The sequence below is a fragment of the Bufo gargarizans genome, chromosome 3, assembly GCF_014858855.1.
Source record: "Bufo gargarizans isolate SCDJY-AF-19 chromosome 3, ASM1485885v1, whole genome shotgun sequence".
Lineage (NCBI taxonomy): Eukaryota > Metazoa > Chordata > Amphibia > Anura > Bufonidae > Bufo > Bufo gargarizans.
Window position 1 is genome coordinate 204,753,391 of NC_058082.1, and position 22,495 is coordinate 204,775,885.

Here is a 22,495-nt window from a genome sequence, read left to right on the forward strand (position 1 = left end):
CGCCATGTTTCTTCTTTATTTTTTTCGGTTGTGTCTCTTCTCTTCTTATTCTTCCCCTCCGTCTACAGTGGACGGAACTTTAGGTTCCGGGTCTATGAAAGGCGGTCAAACAGCGGCCCCTAGTGGCCAGTCTGGGAATGTCTACATTTATCTCACACTATTCAGGAGATTGCTCCCAGCAGGAGGTGATCCACACTGACAACTCTCAGCTAAGGGCAGGGATCTGAAACTGCTGGGGTGTCAGATTTACTGACAGTTACTGATCCTGCACCATCAGAGCCCCTTCACACGTGTATCAGACTCAGTCCCTACTGAGAGGATGGTTATTGTGGATACAATGTAGCATACACAGGATCTATCAACCTGAAACCTCCAGGACTAACATACTGATGGTCTCTCAGGTTCTTTCACACTTGCGTTTTTCTTTTCCGGCATAGAGTTCCGTCCTAGGAGCTCAATACCGGAAAAGAACTGACCAGTTTTATCCTAATGCCATCTGAATGGAGAGCAATCCGTTCAGGAGGCATCAGTTCAGTCCCTCTTACGTTTTTTGACCGGAGAGAATACCGCAGCATGCTACAGTTTTCTCTCCTGCCAAAAATCCTGAACACTTGCCGGATCCAGCTTTAAACTTATATTGAAATGTATTAGTGCCAGATCCGGCATTAAAATTGCTGCATTGACGGATCCGTTCTTCCGATCTGTGCAGACCTTTAAATCTGTGAAAAAAATAAACACCGGATCCGTTTTTCCAGATGACACCGGAGAGACAGATCCGGTATTTCAATGCATTTGTCAGACGGATCCGCCTGACAATAGATACAAATAAATATTTTTGTGCAATTTCTGACTGATTGAATTAATTTTTTGATGTAAAATTGAAAAACAAGGGGACTTGGGTAATAATCTTGATGCATCGTGATGCATCGCCGAATCGAATCGAATCGTGGACTTGATAATCGTAATCGCATCGAATCGTGAGACGAGTGAAGATGCGCAGCCCTAGTATATACAGTATATAATGACCATGACGTTCGTAATGTGTATATACACACAGAAATTAAATGTTACCATTTTTATGATTGTTTACTAGGCAATACAGGTATACATTAAAGAACTAAAAGAGCGTGTCTCGCCCGAAGATACAAGTGGCTTACAACAGGAAGAAAAAGACATTGCAAAACATAAAATCAATTTGCTTGAGCAGCTGAAATTGCTGATGCCCATTAAGAACACAGAGAAGGAGAAGGATGGTAAGCATACACTTGTCTTGCTATGTGAGCTGCCTTTTTAACTTTTGTGAATGTCACCATTGATCATGTTGTGGAAGGAAAAGTAGATTTGGAGCAAAAGCTAGAAGCACCGTACTTTGGCACTTCACTGTGTAGGTCAATAGGCACATTACATAGCTTATGCACATTACAACTTATTCACCCATAAGCTGTGATATCTCTTAGTAATTTATCTTCCAGCCTACAGGATGTGTGCAGTTATTAAAGCCCAAACTACTGCATATAAATGCCTTTATAACATTGCTGCAGTTATACCTTTGTGAATAGTTATCAACTTCAGAGGCTCTTCTATGTACAGTATATGTGGATGGGCCTCATGTGACCCCTACTACTATGATGTTGAGGGGAGAAGGTTTTTTGCACCTACCACTGTTTACATGCTCTTCCATCCCACAGCAGCATTGCGGATCAGGAGCATTGGCAATAATGAAAAGGGTTTTCCAAGACTTTTCTACTGATGTCCTATCTTCTGAATGAGTCATCAGTATCTGATCGGTGAGGGTCCAACACCCGGGAACCTCGCCGATCAGCTGTTTGAGAAGGCCCTGGCAGCCTTCTCACTACTCAACCACCACAGCTACATCCATTGTATAGCGCCTGTGCTTGGTATCACAGCATAGCCCCACTCACTTCTATAGGGCTGAGCTGGGCCTTGGCCTGTGATGGCTAACCTCCGGCACTCCAGCTGTGGTAAAACTATGACTCCAAAGATGTAAACTTGCTTGGCTCCACATAAATGAATGGCGCATGATGGGAGTCCTAGTTTCACCACAGCTGGAGTGCCGGAGGTTAGCCATCACTGGCCTAGGCCATTTGACTGATGAACGTGTTGTCACTGGCCTAGGCTAAGCTGCTTCAGCGCTACTGCGAGCACCACTGCCTTCTGAAATAGCTGATCAGCGGGGGACCCCCATCAATTAGATACTGATGACCTATCCACCGGATTGGTCATCAGTAGAAAAGTCTTGGAAAAACCCTTTAAAGCAGAAATGCTAGTAGTAAATGTCATAACTATTTTTAAAGAGAAGTTAAATGATAGTGATACCTCCCCCAGGAGACCACCCATTTGGGGTCCCCATTCCTTTTGGGCAATTTATTTTTTTATACTCCATGGACACTATATCTCTATAAGCAGACTACTCCCCAATCCAACCATAAATCATTTTTAGGAAGTTTTTCAGTGGAAACCCCTTTAATAAGCCAAAACCTTTGACTAGCATGCTGTAAATCATCTGGAATGAGCAGGAGACTTGCCAGAGACATTAGGGGAGAGAAGCTGCCAGTATCATGTTGCATTATTGGCGCTGAAAAAATGGAATGGGAGAAGTATTTCCAGCATCACGAGCATCATAGGAGTAAGATGTAGAAGGAGGGAAGCTGTGCATGATTGCTGAACAAGGAAGCATGCAGACTGCCACTGAGGTGTCAAGATTAGCAGTGAGGGGGAGGATAGAAAGGTGGGCTATGATGGTGACTAGGAATAACAGGGGACCCATGAGAGAGGGAGCCATGCTGGGGATAAAGAATGATGGGGAGCCAGGCTGGGGACTAAAATTCAGATAATTATGCTGGGGACCAAGAATGAAAGGGGAGCCATGCTGGGTGCCAGGAATAAGAAGGGAGCCATGCTGAGGACCAAGAGGGGAACCATGCTGGGGCCCAAGATTTAGAGGAGTCCTGTGCTGGGGACCAGTAATTAAAAATGTACCATGCTGTGGACCAAGAATGATGGGGTTTCTAAAACTGGAAAAGGAAGGGGTCACCATGGGGACTAAGAAAAGAGGGTGGACCACCTACAGTTTATGGACTGGGATGACTTGTGTACAGTACCACACCTGTTTTTAATCATCCTAGTCTTGGCCTGGTTCTACGCGATTTCAAAAAGTTCATATTCTGAACCACTTCTGGCTAACATAGAGATTTGAATTTGTAGGAAAATGTATTGTATATCTTTATAAACCGGTGTGCCAAATTTCAGGCAAGTTAATAGATTTCTTTAAAGGGGTCTCTGGGCATTAAGTCTAATTTGCCCACTGTACTAACCTGTGGAGGGAAGATGTTTTACATAGTACTTACCCTCCCTTGCTCCACGTATAGGCACTGTGTCTGCTGCACTTGCGTGCGAGTGCTACAGGCCCTTTTGCCCAGGTCCCGACCAGATGCATTTGCTTCCTTTCCTGTTCAGCTGCATTATAGTCAGGGCGGAACAGCCCACACAGCGCGCAAGTGAAATCGGAGGAACGGGGAGGGAAAGTACTATGTAAAACATCTTCCCTCCACAGGTTAGTACCGTGCCCTAATTAGACTAAATGCCCAGAGAACCCCTTTAAGTTGAAATTGAAAAATGAAGTGGGACTGGAGGATGAATGTGTGTATCTGAAATCTGGGAATGCAGACTTTTTGAATGACCCTTGTATGGGTAAGGTATGCTACTGCATAGACATAGATTACATTATGAGGAATTACAGGGAAATCATGTTTTAACACTATAAGCATGCGGATTTCATGGAATTAAGGAGCCACAATTATTTGAGCAATAGTTCTGTTGAGTTTTTCATCAAACTGAGAAAGCTGACATAACAGCCAGATGTTGCGTTTGTTCTGCCAGTAAGACGGAGACGCACAACGGATTACAGATAGATTGCATATATTCCTAGAGGAATTAAACATAACTATTAAGCAGTACAACTGACTTTACTGAAAGAAATACACAGTATATAAGACCTGTCTAAGAAGATTCACGCACTTCATCTGTTAAGTCTTCAAGCAAATCCTGTCCTGATAAGAACATTGAGAACTAACTGTACAGTTGGTATAATTGCTTTCCTGGAAATGTCATAAAGATTAAGAGATTCTTTTTTTTACACTGTACAGGGTTAATGAAGGCAGCATTTAAAAAAAACACGGCAGAAGATTTTGTAAAAATTTGCTGTCCGATCTGCAGGCAGCATTCTATGAAGCAGGGGGAGCTGAGCAAATTAATACATAGTTTTGTGGAAAACCATTCAGTATAAAAAGGCTACATGCACACGAATGTTAGTGCTCCGTGCCCGTGCTGTAGACCGCAAATTGCGGTCCATAATGTACGGGCACAGACCGTGGAGCAGCCACATGCGGAACGCGGACCCATTCACTCGAATGGGGTCCACGATCCGCATCCAACGGTCCGCACAGCAAAAAAGTAGTGCACGCGCTACTTTTTGGCAGTGCGGAGGCACGGGCAGAAACACCACGGAAGCACTCCGTGGGGTTCTGATCCGTGCTTCCGTTCCACATCTCTGTGATTTCGGACCCATTCAAGTGAATGGGTCCGCGATCTGTAATGCGGAATTCACACGGCCGGTGCCCGTGTATTGCGGACCCACTTTATGTGGGCCGCAATACGGCAACGGGGCACACGGCCGTGTGCACCATGCATTCACTTGAATGGGTCTGCAATTCCGGAGATGTGGAACGGAGTCAGGGAACACCGGAAGCACTCCACAGTGGTGTTTCTTTCCGTTGTTCCGCACCGCAAATAAATATGACATGTGATATTTTTTTGCGGTGCTGACAGACCACGGACTCATTCAAGTTAAATGGGTCCGGCACGCTGCACGGACCCATGGGGACTGCAATTGCCGCATAAATTGTCATTCATATTCCTGTTCATTCTGATATTAGAAATCCAGCAGGCAGTCTTAACAGTGACATCATTCATTTTTTATTAAAAGGGGTTGTCCGGGTTCAGAGTTGAACGCGGACATATCTCCGTCTTCACTCAGGCAGGCCCTCCGGAGCATGTCATGCTCCAATGCTCTCCTTGGCCATGCTCTGAATCGTGCAGGGCAAAGGCTTTTATTTTTGGGAGATCCGGCCATGTACCAGGCTCTCTATTGGGAAATCAGAAATTAAATTAGTTCTTATTTTGTGCATCAGTTGTGATCAGTTTGTGTCACTTCCATCAGAGATCTGTTATTTTTGAATAGAGAAGCCCGTTTTCACACTTTCACATCAGCTCTTTTTCTGTTCTTCTGCTCCGTTATAGGAGCAGAAGAACGAAAATACAGGGAGTGCAGAATTATTAGGCAAGTTGTATTTTTGAGGATTAATTTTATTATTGAACAACAACCATGTTCTCAATGAACCCAAAAAACTCATTAATATCAAAGCTGAATATTTTTGGAAGTAGTTTTTAGTTTGTTTTTAGTTTTAGCTATTTTAGGGGGATATCTGTGTGTGCAGGTGACTATTACTGTACATAATTATTAGGCAACTTAACAAAAAACAAATATATACCCATTTCAATTATTTATTCTTACCAGTGAAACCAATATAACATCTCAACATTCACAAATATACATTTCTGACATTCAAAAACAAAACAAAAACAAATCAGTGACCAATATAGCCACCTTTCTTTGCAAGGACACTCAAAAGCCTGCCATCCATGGATTCTGTCAGTGTTTTGATCTGTTCACCATCAACATTGCGTGCAGCAGCAACCACAGCCTCCCAGACACTGTTCAGAGAGGTGTACTGTTTTCCCTCCTTGTAAATCTCACATTTGATGATGGACCACAGGTTCTCAATGGGGTTCAGATCAGGTGAACAAGGAGGCCATGTCATTAGATTTTCTTCTTTTATACCCTTTCTTGCCAGCCACGCTGTGGCGTACTTGGACGCGTGTGATGGAGCATTGTCCTGCATGAAAATCATGTTTTTCTTACCTTGCAGACTTCTTCCTGTACCACTGCTTGAAGAAGGTGTCTTCCAGAAACTGGCAGTAGGACTGGGAGTTGAGCTTGACTCCATCCTCAACCCAAAAAGGCCCCACAAGCTCATCTTTGATGATACCAGCCCAAACCAGTACTCCACCTCCACCTTGCTGGCGTCTGAGTCGGACTGGAGCTCTCTGCCCTTTACCAATCCAGCCATCTGGCCCATCAAGACTCACTCTCATTTCATCAGTCCATAAAACCTTAGAAAAATCAGTCTTGAGATATTTCTTGGCCCAGTCTTGACGTTTCAGCTTGTGTGTCTTGTTCAGTGGTGGTCGTCTTTCAGCCTTTCTTACCTTGGCCATGTCTCTGAGTATTGCACACCTTGTGCTTTTGGGCACTCCAGTGATATTGCAGCTCTGAAATATGGCCAAACTGGTGGCAATTGGCATCTTGGCAGCTGCACGCTTGACTTTTCTCAGTTCATGGGCAGTTATTTTGCGCCTTGGTTTTTCCACACGCTTCTTGCGACCCTGTTGACTATTTTGAATGAAACGCTTGATTGTTCGATGATCACGCTTCAGAAGCTTTGCAATTTTAAGAGTGCTGCATCCCTCTGCAAGATATCTCACTATTTTTGACTTTTCTGAGCCTGTCAAGTCCTTCTTTTGACCCATTTTGCCAAAGGAAAGGAAGTTGCCTAATAATTATGCACACCTGATATAGGGTGTTGATGTCATTAGACCACACCCCTTCTCATTACAGAGATGCACATCACCTAATATGCTTAATTGGTAGTAGGCTTTCGAGCCTATACAGCTTGGAGTAAGACAACATGCATAAAGAGGATGATGTGGTCAAAATACTCATTTGCCTAATAATTCTGCACGTAGTGTAACGGACGTGCCGGATCCGGCAAATAACTAGCAGGAACGGAGTCTAACAGATCTTATTGAATATAATGGGATCTGTTAGGTTTCTATTTGGGAGAACTTTTTTAGCGGAGAAAAAAGTCCCGCATGCAGGACCTTTCTCTGCATTATTTTTTACGAACTCTGTGACGGAATCCCCGAACAGAACCTCCAACGAAGATGTGAATCTCTGACAGAAGTGGCACAAACTGATCAGAACTGATGTTCAAAAAACACGGATCAGTTATGTTTCACTTTTAGGTTCTTCTGACGGGTCAGAAGAAGAGAAAGCTGAACACATGTGAACTCAGCCTTATTTGTGCATTACATGAAATCTATTTTCTACAAAATAAAAATGGCATTTTTATTGAACTGGAGATTGTAATTTCAATGAAGTCTCATGCAGCATCCACTACTCTTGTAGCAGCTGCTTTGCCACTTCTCATTTGGCTTTCTTGAGACATCAGGAGATTAGTTTTATCCCCATTACCGGGATTACTCTAAATCTGGCAGTGGAGAAGTAAATATCGCTCTCGATCACGCTGCTGCCATAATTCATATTACATATTACACCTCTATGCGTTTAGCTATCTGTGTATACCACATATGTATACAAGGGTACACTGTATCTCTGTGTTACATGATTAACAACAGAAAAAGAGAAACTCGCCAGTTTAGAATTCATGCTTCCAACTATACATGTGGTTTAGCGATGTCTACATGATGTGACAAGTTTTACAAGGAGCACTGTAAAGTAATAGACTATTAAGATGTATGTTGTGCGCGGCAGGTATTTTTTATACTGTCTCCTAACATAAGCAACATGCAGCCGTATGCTAAGCGTTCTGTGATTAACAGATTGTCCAGTGGATCCCGCAGGATTTGCCTGCAGTTTCAGAAAGTGACTGAAAGATCAAAGATGTCAATGTTCACACTGTGTACAATGTACAGGCCATGTGCCTGGGCAAAAGGCAGTCACACCATGACTACTTGATTTTTCAGCATGAAAAGGGTTTTCTAGCGATGCAAACTCCTTTCCATATTTACAGGCAGGGGATAAAATAAAGACTCACTGTGCCTGGTGCTCCGGTTCCTCAGCTTCCAGTCCCTGCTGGACCAGAAGTGTGTGTGCTGTCTCAGCGGTGATGTACAGGCACGGCATGTGACCGCTACCATTGCTGAGGCTACTGATTGGCCATGAACTGATATCTCTGTGTAGCTCATCGCACTACAGGCCAATGGGCAATGGAAACTGAGAAGAAGGGAGCTCTTGGTCTTGGAGAACCCCTTTAACTCTATTTTGTGTCTATACTTTGATGGAAATAATAGCCATACACTTTGGCAAAATAGATATTAGCCAGTTTTTGTTAGCCCTTGTGACAGTACCTACACCTGCTGCAACCTTATATACAAATATCAGGAGGAGGACTGGAGTTTTGGTGCAGATAATAGTGGGGGATAGCTCGGATAAATGAGACAACCCCTTTAATTTCCAATTTCACACATAATCTAGGGCTAGTTTCATAGGAAGCTACTCTAGCTATAACATTTTTATACCTGGTATATTGTAGGATAAAGGTGGCCAAATACACAGGATGTGCTCCAGTTAACATGGCTGTTAGGTCCGGTCAGATAAGCACTGTATTTTCAGTAGCACAAAGGAAGAATAATAAGTAGTTGTAAGCTACCACTTTTCCCCAGTGGAAACCTATGGATTCTACTGAAATCCTATTACAAACTGAAGGCACTGCTGTCTTTGCTCCCATTAAGATCACTGGGGTTCCGTCAAGCAAATGTTAACTGGATCTCTGTTTTCTGCAGATCTTATCTAAAACACTAAGCAGTCATAATTTTTGTACTAGAATTAAAAGAATTTTCCCTGTTTAGAATTATTCATATACAGTAGCAGTGCTGAGACCATTTAGCGTAGACTAAAGTCTCTGTTCTACAAACTGCAAAATTCCCTTTAAGAATTTCAATTTGTCACAGCTTTTCTGAGGCTCAATTTACGCTACATTTTGCATACTCTTGGAAATTATTCCCACGTTTACCCATAGACTTTAATGTGAAAACCTGTGCCAAAAAGTTGTCCTAGCGTGAGATACGTTGAGACCCCGAGGCCCCACTTGTAATTAAAATTAAGTTGCAGCGTGAGTTTAGCCTAAGAAGACCAAAAGGCCTAAAATGATGATGAGCTAACACATTTCATTGTTTTAGACAGCTAAAACTTATAAGCCTAAAAAAAAATAAAAAAAAGCATAATGTTGAAAGAAACCAGAATTATTCCTGAATAAATGCAAAAAGAATGGCATTAATAGCCAAACAAATAATAAACTTCTACATGTCAAACTACTGTATGTGACTTAATTATGTCTGGTCGTGATAACCGAAATTACCCTGATCCCAAAGCGGTTAAAGGGATCTGCAGACAGTATGTTATAGAGCAGGAGGAGCTGAGCAGATATATATATGTATATATATATATATCTATCTATATCAATCTGCTCAGCTCCTTCTGCTCTAGAATGTGGTGCTTTCAGATTATATTGCATTTTGTGGTGACAGGTCCTCCTTAAGGCTGCAGGATACCACACTTGGCTGCTGTTTGTAATATGAGGAAATGTGCCAGTGACTGTTCAGCAGAACATCACTGAATTGTACATATTGTTCCTGTGTTTGCCATGTGTCGACCCTCAGAAGAGTAGAAAGTGGCACACTTCTCATCATCTAGCAGGAGAAATGACTTCCTTTCATCGCCGCTGATAAGACCACTCATCCAATCACTCACATGTGCTAATGATACAGAGGATAAAGTAGGAAAACAGAAACCTTTGAAATGCCTTCGCCTTCCAAATCTGCATCCTGAGCAGTAATGAGGGACTGTTGCAGTGAAAGCAGACCTGTACTGATGAGGGGACACTACATCTATTGCATCTTCATGTGAAATGTGCCGGCGTCACTGGTCAGTTTCTCTACAGTTGTCGTAGTCCAGAGAGAAGTATTGTTTAGCACCGTAGAACTACATGTTCCTTCACTCTGTATACATGCTGTAGCACGTGTACTCTATATGGTATGGTCCTATTGCTAAATTGCCTGTACATAATAGGTGTAGGGAACACAAAAGGTGAGGCGGGCATCTGGGGCCCAGCGGAAAAAAACACATAGCCATGCAAGCCACAGTGGTTTTCCAATAGATTGCTTAAAATCGATTGTCAATGTATCGCTTTTTGGTAATGACCTCACAGTTTGTGGGTAAACCTGCAAAATCATTTGACCCTTAACAATAATCAATAAACAGATCTTGATCATAAGCAATTTTTGACGATCTATTCGAGAACCATGGGCCCTGAGTGCCCGCTGGCCGCTACATGTGTTCTACTCTCACAAAGACATTAAGTTGACAATAAGTGTAGATTCCCTGTAGAGCAGGAATCAGCAACCCACGGCACTCTTGCTGTGGGGAAACTGCAACTCCCAGCAGGCACATTTGTTTGGCTGATCTTGGAATTCCTATTGAAGTAAATGAAGCATGCAGGGAGTTGTAGTTTCAGCACAGCTGGAGTGCCAGAGGTTACTGAGTCCTGCTTTAGACGGTTAGTTTCCATCTACATCATTTGCATTATATTGCTGCTAGCTTGTTAAGGCAGTTTTCACACTTTGTTTTGCAGCGTCCATTTGCCATATGTGCTAGGAAAGCTCTGAGCACATAAGTCAAATGTATCCATAGGTCCCCATTCACATGACGGAGTCAGAGTGCAAAAGAGTAAAAAAAACATGGAAACATGTGGGCGAGCAAATTCTCCCAAAGTATACCAAAGATAGTCACTACAAAATGCGAAAGTGTGAAAGCTGCCTAGTGTATCATTTTTATGTTGTAAATACATTGCCTGTATATGAAACTAGTTTATATTGTACTCTTACACCTTTGACTATTATACATATGTATTTTTACTTATTCTAGAGGCACCAGTTCTACATAACGATCAATCGCTTCCTCCAGGGAAAAAGGTGCTGTCTATCTGCTCTCACAATGGATGGTATGAAGAAGGTATGATTCGATTGTCAGAATATAGTTGCTAACAAGAATTTAAAGCGGCTCTAGTAAAAAACTAAAACCCACTTTTTAAGGATCAGTTCAGGTCTTAAGTCACTTTGTGGGGCTTACATAGTGGATACCCCCCAAAAATGATCCCATTGTAGAAACTACACCCCTCAAGTTACTTAAAACTGATTTTACAAACTATGTTAACCCTTTAGGTGTACCACTAGAATTGAAAGAAAATGGAGATCACATTTTTAAATTTAACTTTTTGGGCAGATTTTCCATTTTAATCAATTTTTTTCCTTTAACACATTGAGGGTTAACAGCCAAACAAAACTCAATATTTATTTTCCTGATTCTTCGGTTTCCAGAAACACCCCACATATGGTTGTAAACTGATGTAAGGGCGTAGAAGAAAAGGAGCACCATATGGTTTTTGGAAGGAAGATTTTGCTGAACTGGTTTTTAGATGCCATGTCCCATTTGAAGCCCCCCTGATGCACCCTTACAGTAGAAACTCCCAAAAAGTGACCCCATTTTGGAAACTAGGGGATAAGGTGCCAGTTGTATTGGTACTATTTTGGGTTGCATATGATTTTTAATTGCTCTATAGTAAGTTTTTTGTGAGACAAGGTACCCAAAAAATCGCTGTTTTGGCACTGTTTTTATTTAAAAAAATTTACAACATTCATCTGACAGGGTAGATCATGTGCTATTTTTATAGAACAGGTTGTTATGGACACAATGATATCAAATATGTCAACTTTCTTTGTTTGTTTCAGTTTTACATAAAGCATTTTCGAAAAAAAAAATTGTTTTTGTGTCTCCATTTTCTGAATTGTCTTGTACAGGGACTCGTTTTTTGTAGGAAGAGTTGAAGTTTTTATTGGTACCATTTTTGTGTACATATGATTTTTTTTAATCATTCATTATAATACTTTATGGGGCAAGGTGACCAAAATTTGGTTGTTTTAGCACAGTTTTTATTTATTTATTTTTACAGCGTTCACCTGAGGGGTTAGGTGACATGTGACATTTTTATAGAGCAGATCGTTACGGACATGGCGATACCTAATATGTAAACTTTTTCTTATTTATTTAATTTTTACACAATAATAGCATTTTTTTAAACAAAAAAAATGATGTTTTAGTGTCTCCACAGTCTGAGCCATAGCTTTTTTATTTTTTTACCGATCTTAGTTAGGGTCTTAATTTTAGAGCTGGTTGTTACAGACGCGGCGATACCTAATATGTATACTTTTTTTTATTTATTTCATTTTCACACAATAATATCATTTTTTAAACAAAAAAATGTTTTAATGTGTCCATGTTCTGAGAGCTATAGTTTTTATATTTTTTGAGCGATTTTCTTATATAGGGGCTAATTTTTTGCGGGAAGACGTGACTGTTTTGTTGGTACCATTTTGTGGGACATAAGCCTTTTTGATCACTTGGTGTTGCACTTTTTGTGATGTAAGGTGACAAAAATGGCTTTTTTTTTAATTTTTATTTAATTTCTTTTATTGTGTTTATCGGATTGTGTTTATAGAGCCGACCGTCACGGACGTGGCAATACCAAATATGTCTATTTTATTTTAAAAAATATTTTTTTAACATTTTATTTTAATTCTTCACTTGGGGAATTTCTTATTTCTTTTTTACATGTGAAACCTTTTTTTATTTTAACACTTTATTTTTTTATTTTTTTATTTTACACTTTGCGTCCCCCATAAGGTCATATGAGACCTCTGGGGGACATTTAACTTCACTTATCTATTTTTTCCCACTATTGATTTCTCCTGTAACTGGGGGAAATATAGTAGCCCCAGTTACAGGGTAAATACACCCCCCAGAGAGGCTGTACAGCACTATACAACTCTGTACAGCCTCAGTGCAGGGCTGATCGAGATCTGTAGAAGACCCGACAGCTCCTGCACTCTCCCGGCCCTGGCGGTCATAGCGCTTCCTGTTCTGTATACACAGCGCTCGTTGAGCGCTGTGTACACAACGATCTAGAAGGCAGTGACACCTGGGCACTGTCGCTGCCTTCTCTCTGGGTTGCCCTGCTGTCACTGACAGTGGGCAACCCGCTCTGCAGCTGCACAATTAGCATGCAGCTGCCATCTCTGAATGGACGTTCAGAGATAGAGATCCACCTCCCGGACGTTTATTGTCAATGGGCAGACGGGAGGTGGTTAAAGAAGATCTCCCACAAAAAATATATTCTCTGACCTGTTAGAAAGGTACATGATGTAATTTGTAGTGAATGTAATTTTCTTACCAGTGTCTGTATTTGTGAATTATCCCCTCCCGTCTGCTTCTCAGCTGTGTCATGTGACCAGCAATCAGACTCTCCAACTGACACAGCATCTTATGTGTGGACAGGAAGTCAGTTTCTCTATGTATTCCTATGGGAGCCTTAATGTCAGTCTCATAGGAATGACTAGAGAAGTAACTGACTTCCTGTCCCGTGTCAGTTGGAGATCAGAGAGTTGGTCACATGACACAGTTAAGGATTAGAAGGGAGGTTATAACTCACAAATACAGTCACTGATGAGGAGATTACATTCACTACAGATTACATCTGCAACTGACGCCTCCCCCCAGGGCCCTCTATATCGCGTCTCTGGTTTGGTAGGAATGCAGAGTGGTGTAGTGCGGCCTAAATGTCTCGTTGGGGAGTTCCATTCTGTCTAATATAGCTCTGCCAGAAACGCTGCCACCTGCTGATGAACCAGGCATATTTCGTATTTATGTATTTCCGTTATTATGTATGTCAGTTGCATAACAATATTATAGATGCACATTGTGGTGAACCTGGAACAGAATACATAGATGACATTTATGATAGACCATTAAAGACAGTAGCAGGGTGTAGGAGTGGTAACACTACTCTGGGGTGTTACACATCATGCACGTTTCTAATTGGTCAGAGAATACATTTTTTCGCGAGAGTTCTACTTTAATAAGCTGCCACATTAAAGGTTTAGTGTTCTTTTAAGACATTTTGCACCTTACTTTATTAGAGAAATAATATTGCCCCTTGTAAGCAATAATTTCATTAATAATTCTGCATGAGCTAAAGTAATCCAACCTGTCCACCTCATAGAAAAGATTGTGGTTGTTTGACAATGTCTCTTAAGCAACTACACTGGCCAATATGACACCCATGGCTAACTTGGAAAATTAACCCAGTGCCTCCAAAGTATCAGCAACAGTTACCATAGGTAGCCGCCTATACTTACTATCAGTAGTGCTGCTTGCCCAGTGGTCAGCTACCAGTCTGTGTACTGTATACCTTCTGAAAGGAATGACGTGCCCTACTGGAAAGCCAGCTATGGTGTGTACCTTTGTATTAACATTTCATTTCACCATGGAGCTTGATCAGCCATTTTTATTTTGTATATTACATAAAATGACCACCAATGTTGTTACCAGTAGAGGAAAGCATCTGCATCAAGTGTAAAAATGAAGATCACCCCCAACCATGGAAGTTCTGGTTTGATGTGGATGAACAAGCTTTCTGATGTGAGGAATAAGAAGTCAGATAGGCGTTTCATTTATTCTAATTTCTTTTTAGGATTCATTATCCATGACTGTGGAGATCACACGTATTTTGTGGAGAAACCTTCTGGTGAAGTGGTAAGGATACATAGAGATGACCTACTGACTGATACTGAGGACAACAAGAATGAGATAAAGGTAAGTGATAACACTGAAGATAAAGTCACACTGTGTTTGTGATGGACTGTCAGCGTTTATATCATGAAAATGTACCTATGTATTTGCTGTTGTCCCTATAGACTTTAATGTGCAAAAAGTTGGCCATGTGACATATTGTATGTCTAGAAGGAATTAGCACAGATCTTATAGGACCCCTTTGCAAAACTGAAGGGTGCATTAGACAGGCAGATTACCTGCCAGATCATCGCATACGTAGTAACGCTCGTTAGCGATGATCTGGCAGTGTAATACTGCCGCCGATTACCAGATGAACGAACAAATGCTTGTTCATCAGACAATTGGAATCTTTCAACAGGTTTGAAAATCATCACGATCTGCTGCCAGCAAATAATGATTCATTATGGCACTAGCGATCACTCCTATCATACTGAGGAGGAAATCGCTTTATGTAATAGCAGCAGTCTCCTGCGCTGACAAGCAGGCGATTGCCGGTAAGAAACACTTCCTTCCCGACAATCACCAGCATAATCTTTAGTTTCACAGTGCACATCAAGCACTCCCAGGCAACGTGAAACATAAAACACAACTCCTCAGATTACTGACGAATTTACAGGTTTTTTATTTTATTTTTAAAATCCTTTTTTCATTTCTTTTTTATTAAAAATGTAACAAAAGCTTCATGAATATGGTGCCTTTGGGAACATAGTGGGGGACCATAATTTGCGACTTTTTGTGGTTTTCGGCATTTTTCCTAAGTGTCGAGAAAAGCGGCATGGCTAAGCAGAAGAGGGGTGGCTTAGCGCCACCCGACTCATTTACTATAAATTTCTGGCGCACAGCAGGGCAGAGATTTATTAAGAGGCTTCTGCCTAACAAATCAGGCACATCTCACGCCAGTGCAGGGAGATCAAGATAGGCGGATGGATCCGCCAGCCTTGCTATATCTCCCCCAGTATTTCATAATGTATTTACATCAGACAACTAGTATAATACATACATAAATCACCTGCTTTCCTTCACAGAGAACGTTATAAAACTGGCTAACTGCAGCCATGGCTAGGGGGAGCTCAGTACGTAGGAATTTATACATTTACTATTGAAATCAATGTAAACTGTAAAATCTCTATGCACTGAGATCCCCCTAGTGCTGGTGATATGGCTCTGATTCTGGATCTGACCCAATTAGTCAGGGAAGGTTGATGTACTGCTCCGAATGGTATGAAATGATTGGCATACGTACGCCATGAGAGATCACACACAGACTGTCACAGAGAAGTCAATGCTAGATGTTCCGTTTATTCAGATTACATGATTTTTTATAGCAGAAAAAGGGGAACTTTATGACTCGGCTAATTTGATGATCTAATTGTCACATTACTAAGTCCCATGATAACGTATCACATTATCACTCCATACTTTAGCAAAAGTCAGCATTATGTCAGCAATTTCAATATCATAAAGTGATTAGTAAGGGATTATTAAGGGAGCTGGCTGCTGCTTCAGGGGCCATTTTGTTAAGCAAACTGTTAGATATAATACAAGCAAGTATACATTTGATACTAGATATATGATTCCACAACAGTCCCCCCTTGTAGACTTGATTGTAGACTTTCCCTAAACCTAGCGAATCCCCTGGCATACCATTCGTATCCTCTTCACCCACAGTGGCGACAACTTATCCCTTGTGAATAAGTTCCCGATTGAGCGGACTTCTGGTAATACCCTGGGATTCATTTGTCCCTAATTCTCATCATCTCTTGGATCTTCAGGCCTGGGTAGAGGAGCTTCATCAGCGGGAGTTGGAGAAGGCGGGGGTGTCGGGAATGCAGGGATCACATCCACATCTATTGCGGTGCTAGCCATTTGTTCATAGAGAAGTAGTATGGTTTCCTCAGCAGGCTTCTTTCTGTTGGTGATGCGGTTAATGCAGGAAACAACAACTTTGATAAATATGTAGATTACCATCAATATTAGGGCTATCTGTAATATTCCCTGAATTATTCCCATCGTCCATCCACTAATTCCCTTGAACCAGTTACTGGGATTAAGGAATGAGAAAGTGTCAGACCACCATGTTGACTCATCTGCACTGTGAGCCTCTAGCCATTCATCACGTATCTCACTCATCTTTTCCAAACCAGCTTTTACTTGTAGATTACCTTGTGGATCGATATAATGGCAGCATGCAGTACCTACTACCTGACACATACCTCCATCCTTTGCAGTCAAATAGTCTAATACTAAAGTGTGTTGATTAGTGACTATGATGAGCTGATTCTGGACAACATTAGATGTATTCATCAGTTTCATAATTTCCCAAATCTGATCATCCAAGTAGTCGGTAGCCATTACTAGCTTGTCATATGTTTGTGTAAGCATAGGATAGATTAATAGAGTACTAAAGAACTTGTTGGCACCACTCATTTCTACAAGATGGGGTTTTCCATTTGGTCTAGGAATGTTATCTGCGGCTCTTTTATATAAGGTGTGTTTGGGGATAGCATTGACATTTAATTTTCCATGAGGCAGTGTAAAAGTGGCTGGTGTGAGCCTAGCAATTGTACATAAACCTTTGAAATCCGAAGGGAGCCATTTATATGCCCTGTGTCCACATACTAGGTATATATTTTTTGGGACCGAAACCACTGTACTATTGAACAAACGAGTGATTAAGTGGGCTAATATGATACCTTCTGCTAGTTTTTGACCCTTTTCTTGACCCTCTGTGGTTTTACTAGTTATCCCTATTGTCAAGTCCCTTACACTGCGCCGGGCGCAGGCCAGATCACCACTTGCTTCAGCATATATACCAATGCACTGTACTGGACTGTCTGGGTGTTGGAATCATTACAGCCTGATCTGTTATGGGAACTGAAAACCATACCATGGGTTTGTACCTGTAGGCAGTAACAGTGGGTCCAATTTGGGAAGCAGGATACATTGCTCCACATATAGTCATTCCAGGGCATATTGCTATTCTGAGCTGAGGGTCCTGTTCTGTTTATCATTAGCCATGGGGACCCATCCCATGCTGCTACTATTAGGGAAGCTTTTCTGTTGCCATTTTTGGTATCAACCTCATTTATGCTAGAAAGGAAAACAGCTGATCCTGCCAAATCTTTTATCTCTTGGAAGGTTAGGGGCACAGCTAAATAAGGCATAGCTCTAGCATTTACTGGGCCATGTGTACATATCCAACAATCTTTTAGTGAAGAGGTGGTGGTGTCAGAATCACCTTCCTTCAGGCTTTTATACAACACTTGATGATGTTTGACAAACTTATTGTCCCACCCGTCATCATCCATTTCTGCCGGGGGAGGAATGTATGCACTGGTGAGTGTCACCAGTGCTAGCAGATAAAAGAAAATCATTGTGTTATTTCTGAATCTGGCGGGTTCCTTATCCTTTTGCAGTGAGAGGCGTGGATCCAGGTGGGTCTCCCTTCGAGCTTTACAGAAGTTGGAGTGGTCAGTAGTACTTGGTAAGGCCCCTCGAAGCGTGGTTCTAGGGTACTTCTGACGTGTTTCTTGACCACTACCCACTCTCCTGGTTTCAGAGTGTGGCTGCCTTCTAGGGAGTCAGGATCTGGAATGGAAGAAAAGACTTGTACATGGATGTTAGACAACTGTTTGCTCAAAGCTATCACATACTTTGCAACAGATTCATAATGCATTTGCAACTGTTGAGGGAAGTACAGCCCCATCCGGGGTCCCGACCCAAACAATATCTCATGTGGAGTCAGCTTATGGGGAGGTTTGGGAGTGTGTCTGACTGCAAAGAGTGCTATTGGTAAACACTGAACCCAATTGAGCCCTGTCTCCCTAGTCATTTTCAGCATTTTTGACTTTAATACCCCATTCAGTCTCTCGACTTTGCCGCTACTTTGGGGTCTGTAAGGGGTGTGGAATGCCAGGTGTGACCCTACCATCTTCCAGACCTCTTGGGTTAGGTTAGCAGTGAATGCTGGGCCCTGATCACTCTCAATGACCTCAGGTACCCCGTACCTACAGACAGTTTCCTGTATCAATTTTTTAGCAGTAGTTGTTGCTGTCTGATTCCTGACGGGGTAGGCTTCTGGCCACCCAGAGAACATGTCTACCACTACTAACACGTATTGAAACCCTTGGCACATTGGCATCTGGATATGATCAATCTGGATCCTCTGGAAGGGGTATAAGGCTTTTGGGAGACATTTTTTGGGCGTGGGCTCAGTCCTACCTGGATTGCATTGGGCACAGATTAAACATGACTGGACATATTTCACTAGTACAGGAGTGATTCCTGGGGCTACCCATATTTTATCGATGAGTTCTTTCATTATTGTCTTAGATTGATGAGTGGGCCCATGGGCCACAGAGGCTATTACAGGATAGAGTGCTCTAGGCAAGCACACTTTCTTCCCTTGTGTCCAAAGTCCGGATTCTTCTTCCAGGGCTGACTCCTTTAGCCAGGTTTCCTTTTCTGAGCGGGTGGCTTGCTTCTGCATCTGTTTCAGTAGATCCCATGATACTTCTTGTTGCTTGACATCCGGTTGTGCTAACATGATTTTATCTGGCTGTGCTCTTTCCTCTTCCATTGCTGCCTGTTTGGCTGCTTGGTCAGCCAATGCATTTCCTTTGGCTTCTGGTGTGTCAGCACGGGTATGTGCCTTTACTTTGATTACTGCTACTTTGGTGGGCAGGAGTACTGCAGTCATCAAAGCCTCCACTGCTAAAGCATGTTTAATTGGGGTTCCTGCTGCTGTAATGTAATCTCTGGCCTTCCATATTATTCCGAAATCATGAACTACTCCAAAAGCATATCTGGAGTCTGTGTAGATGTTAGCAGTGGAGTCTTTTGCTATGAGGCAGGCCTCAGTAAGGGCTATGAGTTCAGCCTCTTGTGCTGACTGGTCTGGGCGCAATTGCCTTGCACACAGTACTTCATACTCACTAGTAACTGCCATGCCTGTATGGAATTTCCCTTTGTCATCGGCATACCTTGAACCGTCTACAAAGAGTGTCCAGTGTGGGTTTTGCAAAGGAGTATCCTGTATTGATGGTGGAGTTCCTACTTCAGCTTCCATCATTGTAATGCAATCATGTTCTTGTTCTTTGTAAAGAGAGTCGGTTGAGGCCCATAGTTCTTCTTCCTGAAGATCTTCTTCAGCACGTAGATCAATAAAATCTTCAGAATCTCCATCTGCAGTATACTCCCCCCTTGGGAGAGGAAGGAGTGCAGCAGGATTGAGGATGTGGCATCTCTGGATGGTGACATTATCTGGCAGAAGCAGACTACACTGGAGCCTGAGGTGGCGTTGTGCAGTGAGGTGTTTAGGTTGTGTTTGTTGCAGGATAGCTGAGATGTCATGGGGAGCCATGATGGTGAGTGGGTGTCCCAGGACGATGTCAGCGGTAGCGTTCAGGAGAGAACTAGCAGCATGAACGGCCCTGACACAGGAAGGGGTGGCTCTGGCTACAGGGTCTAGACGTTTTGAGAAGTAGCCTAGAGGTCTACTACGACCCCCATGGCTCTGGGTGAGAACTCCAGTGGCATGGCCCTGACGTTCCATGACATAAAGGCGAAAGGGAAGCTGATAGTTAGGGATGCCAAGAGCTGGGGCAGTGACAATGATTTGTTTGAGAGATTGGAATGCTTTTATGGCTTCTGCAGTCATTTGGAAAGGGACAGTAGCAATACGGGGTATGCAATCAAACAGTGGCTGCATCAGAACGGATGCATCAGGGATCCATGGTCTACAGTATGAAATTAGTCCCAGAAAGGTTTGCAGTTGGTGAGGGGTATCTGGCAGTGGGATGTCTGAGACTGCTATCTTTCTGGCATCCGTAAGATGCTTACTGCCTTGTGAGATGCAGTGACCTAGGAAAACAACTTTTGGAAGACACAACTGTAATTTAGAACGTGAGACTCTGCACCCAGCATCCGCCAGGTAGGCAAGAAGTGAGGCAGATGAGTTCAGGCAGACGGGGTGTGAGTCAGCACAGAGGAGTAAATCATCGACATATTGTAAGAGTTCCACCTCTGGGTGATCTGCTTGCCATGGTTGTAAGATGGATGCCATTGCTTTGCTAAAGCAGGAAGGACTATTATGAGCTCCTTGAGGCAACACCGTCCAGGTGTATTGTTTTCCATCATGTGTAAAAGCAAAGAGAAATTGGGAGTCTTCATGTAATGGGACAGAAAAAAGGCATTTGCTAGATCAATGACAGTAAAGATAGCAGCCACAGGAGGAATGCTAGCAAGCAAAGTGTGGGGATTTGGTACAATGGGGGTTTCAAAGACCGTAGCCTCATTAATTGCTCTGAGGTCTTGTACCATGCGATATACAGGAGGCTGTCCCTTCACACTCTTCTTTTTAATTGGGTATAAGGGAGTGTTACATGGTGAGGTGGTAATTTTAATAGCTCCATTTGCAAGAAGAGCCTGTATCTGGAGGGTGATAGCATCTCTCTGGGAAATGGAGAGAGGGTATTGTGCTTTATATGGCAGTAAGTTAGGATTCTTCAAGGTTACAGTGACTGGCGGGACTTTGAGACGCCCAATGTCTTGGGGACCTTTGGTCCAAAGGGTATCAGGGATGAGGTGCAAAATGCTTTGCAGCGAATCCCCTTGTTCATGTGATTCAAGTGACTGGGATTTTAATGCCATTAGGAGGCAGGTTTCTTCTGGACTCAATGCCGTACCTAAAACAACTGTACCATTTTCCTTGAACTGGATGTTGGCCCGTATTTTCTGAAGAAAATCTGAGCCTAATAGGTTATAAGGACATGTCTGGCCTACAACAAATTGTGACATTACTCCAGTGGGCAGATGTAACTGTGGAGATTGGCTTTGGGACTTAGTGGAGGGAGTAATCAAGAGAGGCTTAGTAACAGGGTTGTGCTGGGTGACCCCTTCTAAACCAGAGCAGGGTAAATGCATATCTGTGAGCCAGGACGGGAGTATGGCGGTCTCACATAACACACTGCGGGCTGCACCAGTGTCTACAAGGAATGAGAGTTCCTTCCCTGCCACATCGAGGGTGATTCGAGGGGCGGGGCCTGCAGGAGGGGCAGAGACTGCCATACACGGGGTGTCCCCTCCCAGCAACACTGGTTTGCCAACGTCCTAGTGGGATGGAGCTGGCCATGGAGGAGGAGTTCCTCTTTGGCTCTGATCTGCTGGCCACAGATGTTTGGAGCGACAGTTTCTCTTAATGTGCCCTGGTTTGCCGCACCCATAACAGACACGGGGCGGGGGTCTTTCCTCTCCTCCTTCTCCCGTCATGACTGCCATGACTGATATGCGGGATTTCTTTGTACTACTCTCCAGCCCTTTTGCAACTTGCTCTAAGATTTCCAATGTTAATGATTTCCATTCTGGGCGACAGGTTACAAGAGCTTTGTTCAGATCTGGCCTAAGGCCATCTACAAATGACCGTGCTAGGAGTCTTAGGTGCACAGGTTCATTTGGACTGAATCCCATATCTTTATAGTTTTGTTTAACTCTTTGCACAAACTTTTCTACTGACTCTGCTTTATCCTGTACCATGTCCTGCAGGGTTGTGGACTGCTCTGCTAGTCTGTCTTTCGCCCACTTATATAATTGCTGAATGAAATCACGGCCAGATTCTGAATCACGAGTGTCATAATTTGCTCCAGGGAGTTCTGGTTGGCGTATGTGATCCATTATAAGTGAAGAAAATTCACCAGTTTTATTTTGTACAATACTTTGCAAGTCTGACCAAGTACACCCGTAGGTTTGATATACTTGTGCCAATTTTCTGTAAAAGGGCATAGGGTGAGTATCTGGGTCAGGCATGAGGTTCACTATGGTGAACAACTGCTGGGGGGTAAAGGACACATACTTAGGTGGCCCGACTGGGCG

General features: G+C 42.7%; 1 protein-coding gene across 2 annotated transcripts in view; it reads left to right on the forward strand.

Annotated features, from left to right (window-relative positions):
• The window catches only part of VWA3B (von Willebrand factor A domain containing 3B), a 161,527-nt gene that overhangs the window by 114,772 nt on the left and 24,260 nt on the right, over positions 1-22,495 (forward strand). For both annotated transcript variants that reach the window (XM_044286819.1, XM_044286820.1), the window contains exons 29-31: positions 1,094-1,253; positions 10,865-10,951; positions 14,526-14,647. In XM_044286819.1, coding sequence (XP_044142754.1) covers positions 1,094-1,253; positions 10,865-10,951; positions 14,526-14,647 — 369 coding nt within the window. The remainder of the gene's footprint in view (positions 1-1,093; positions 1,254-10,864; positions 10,952-14,525; positions 14,648-22,495) is intronic.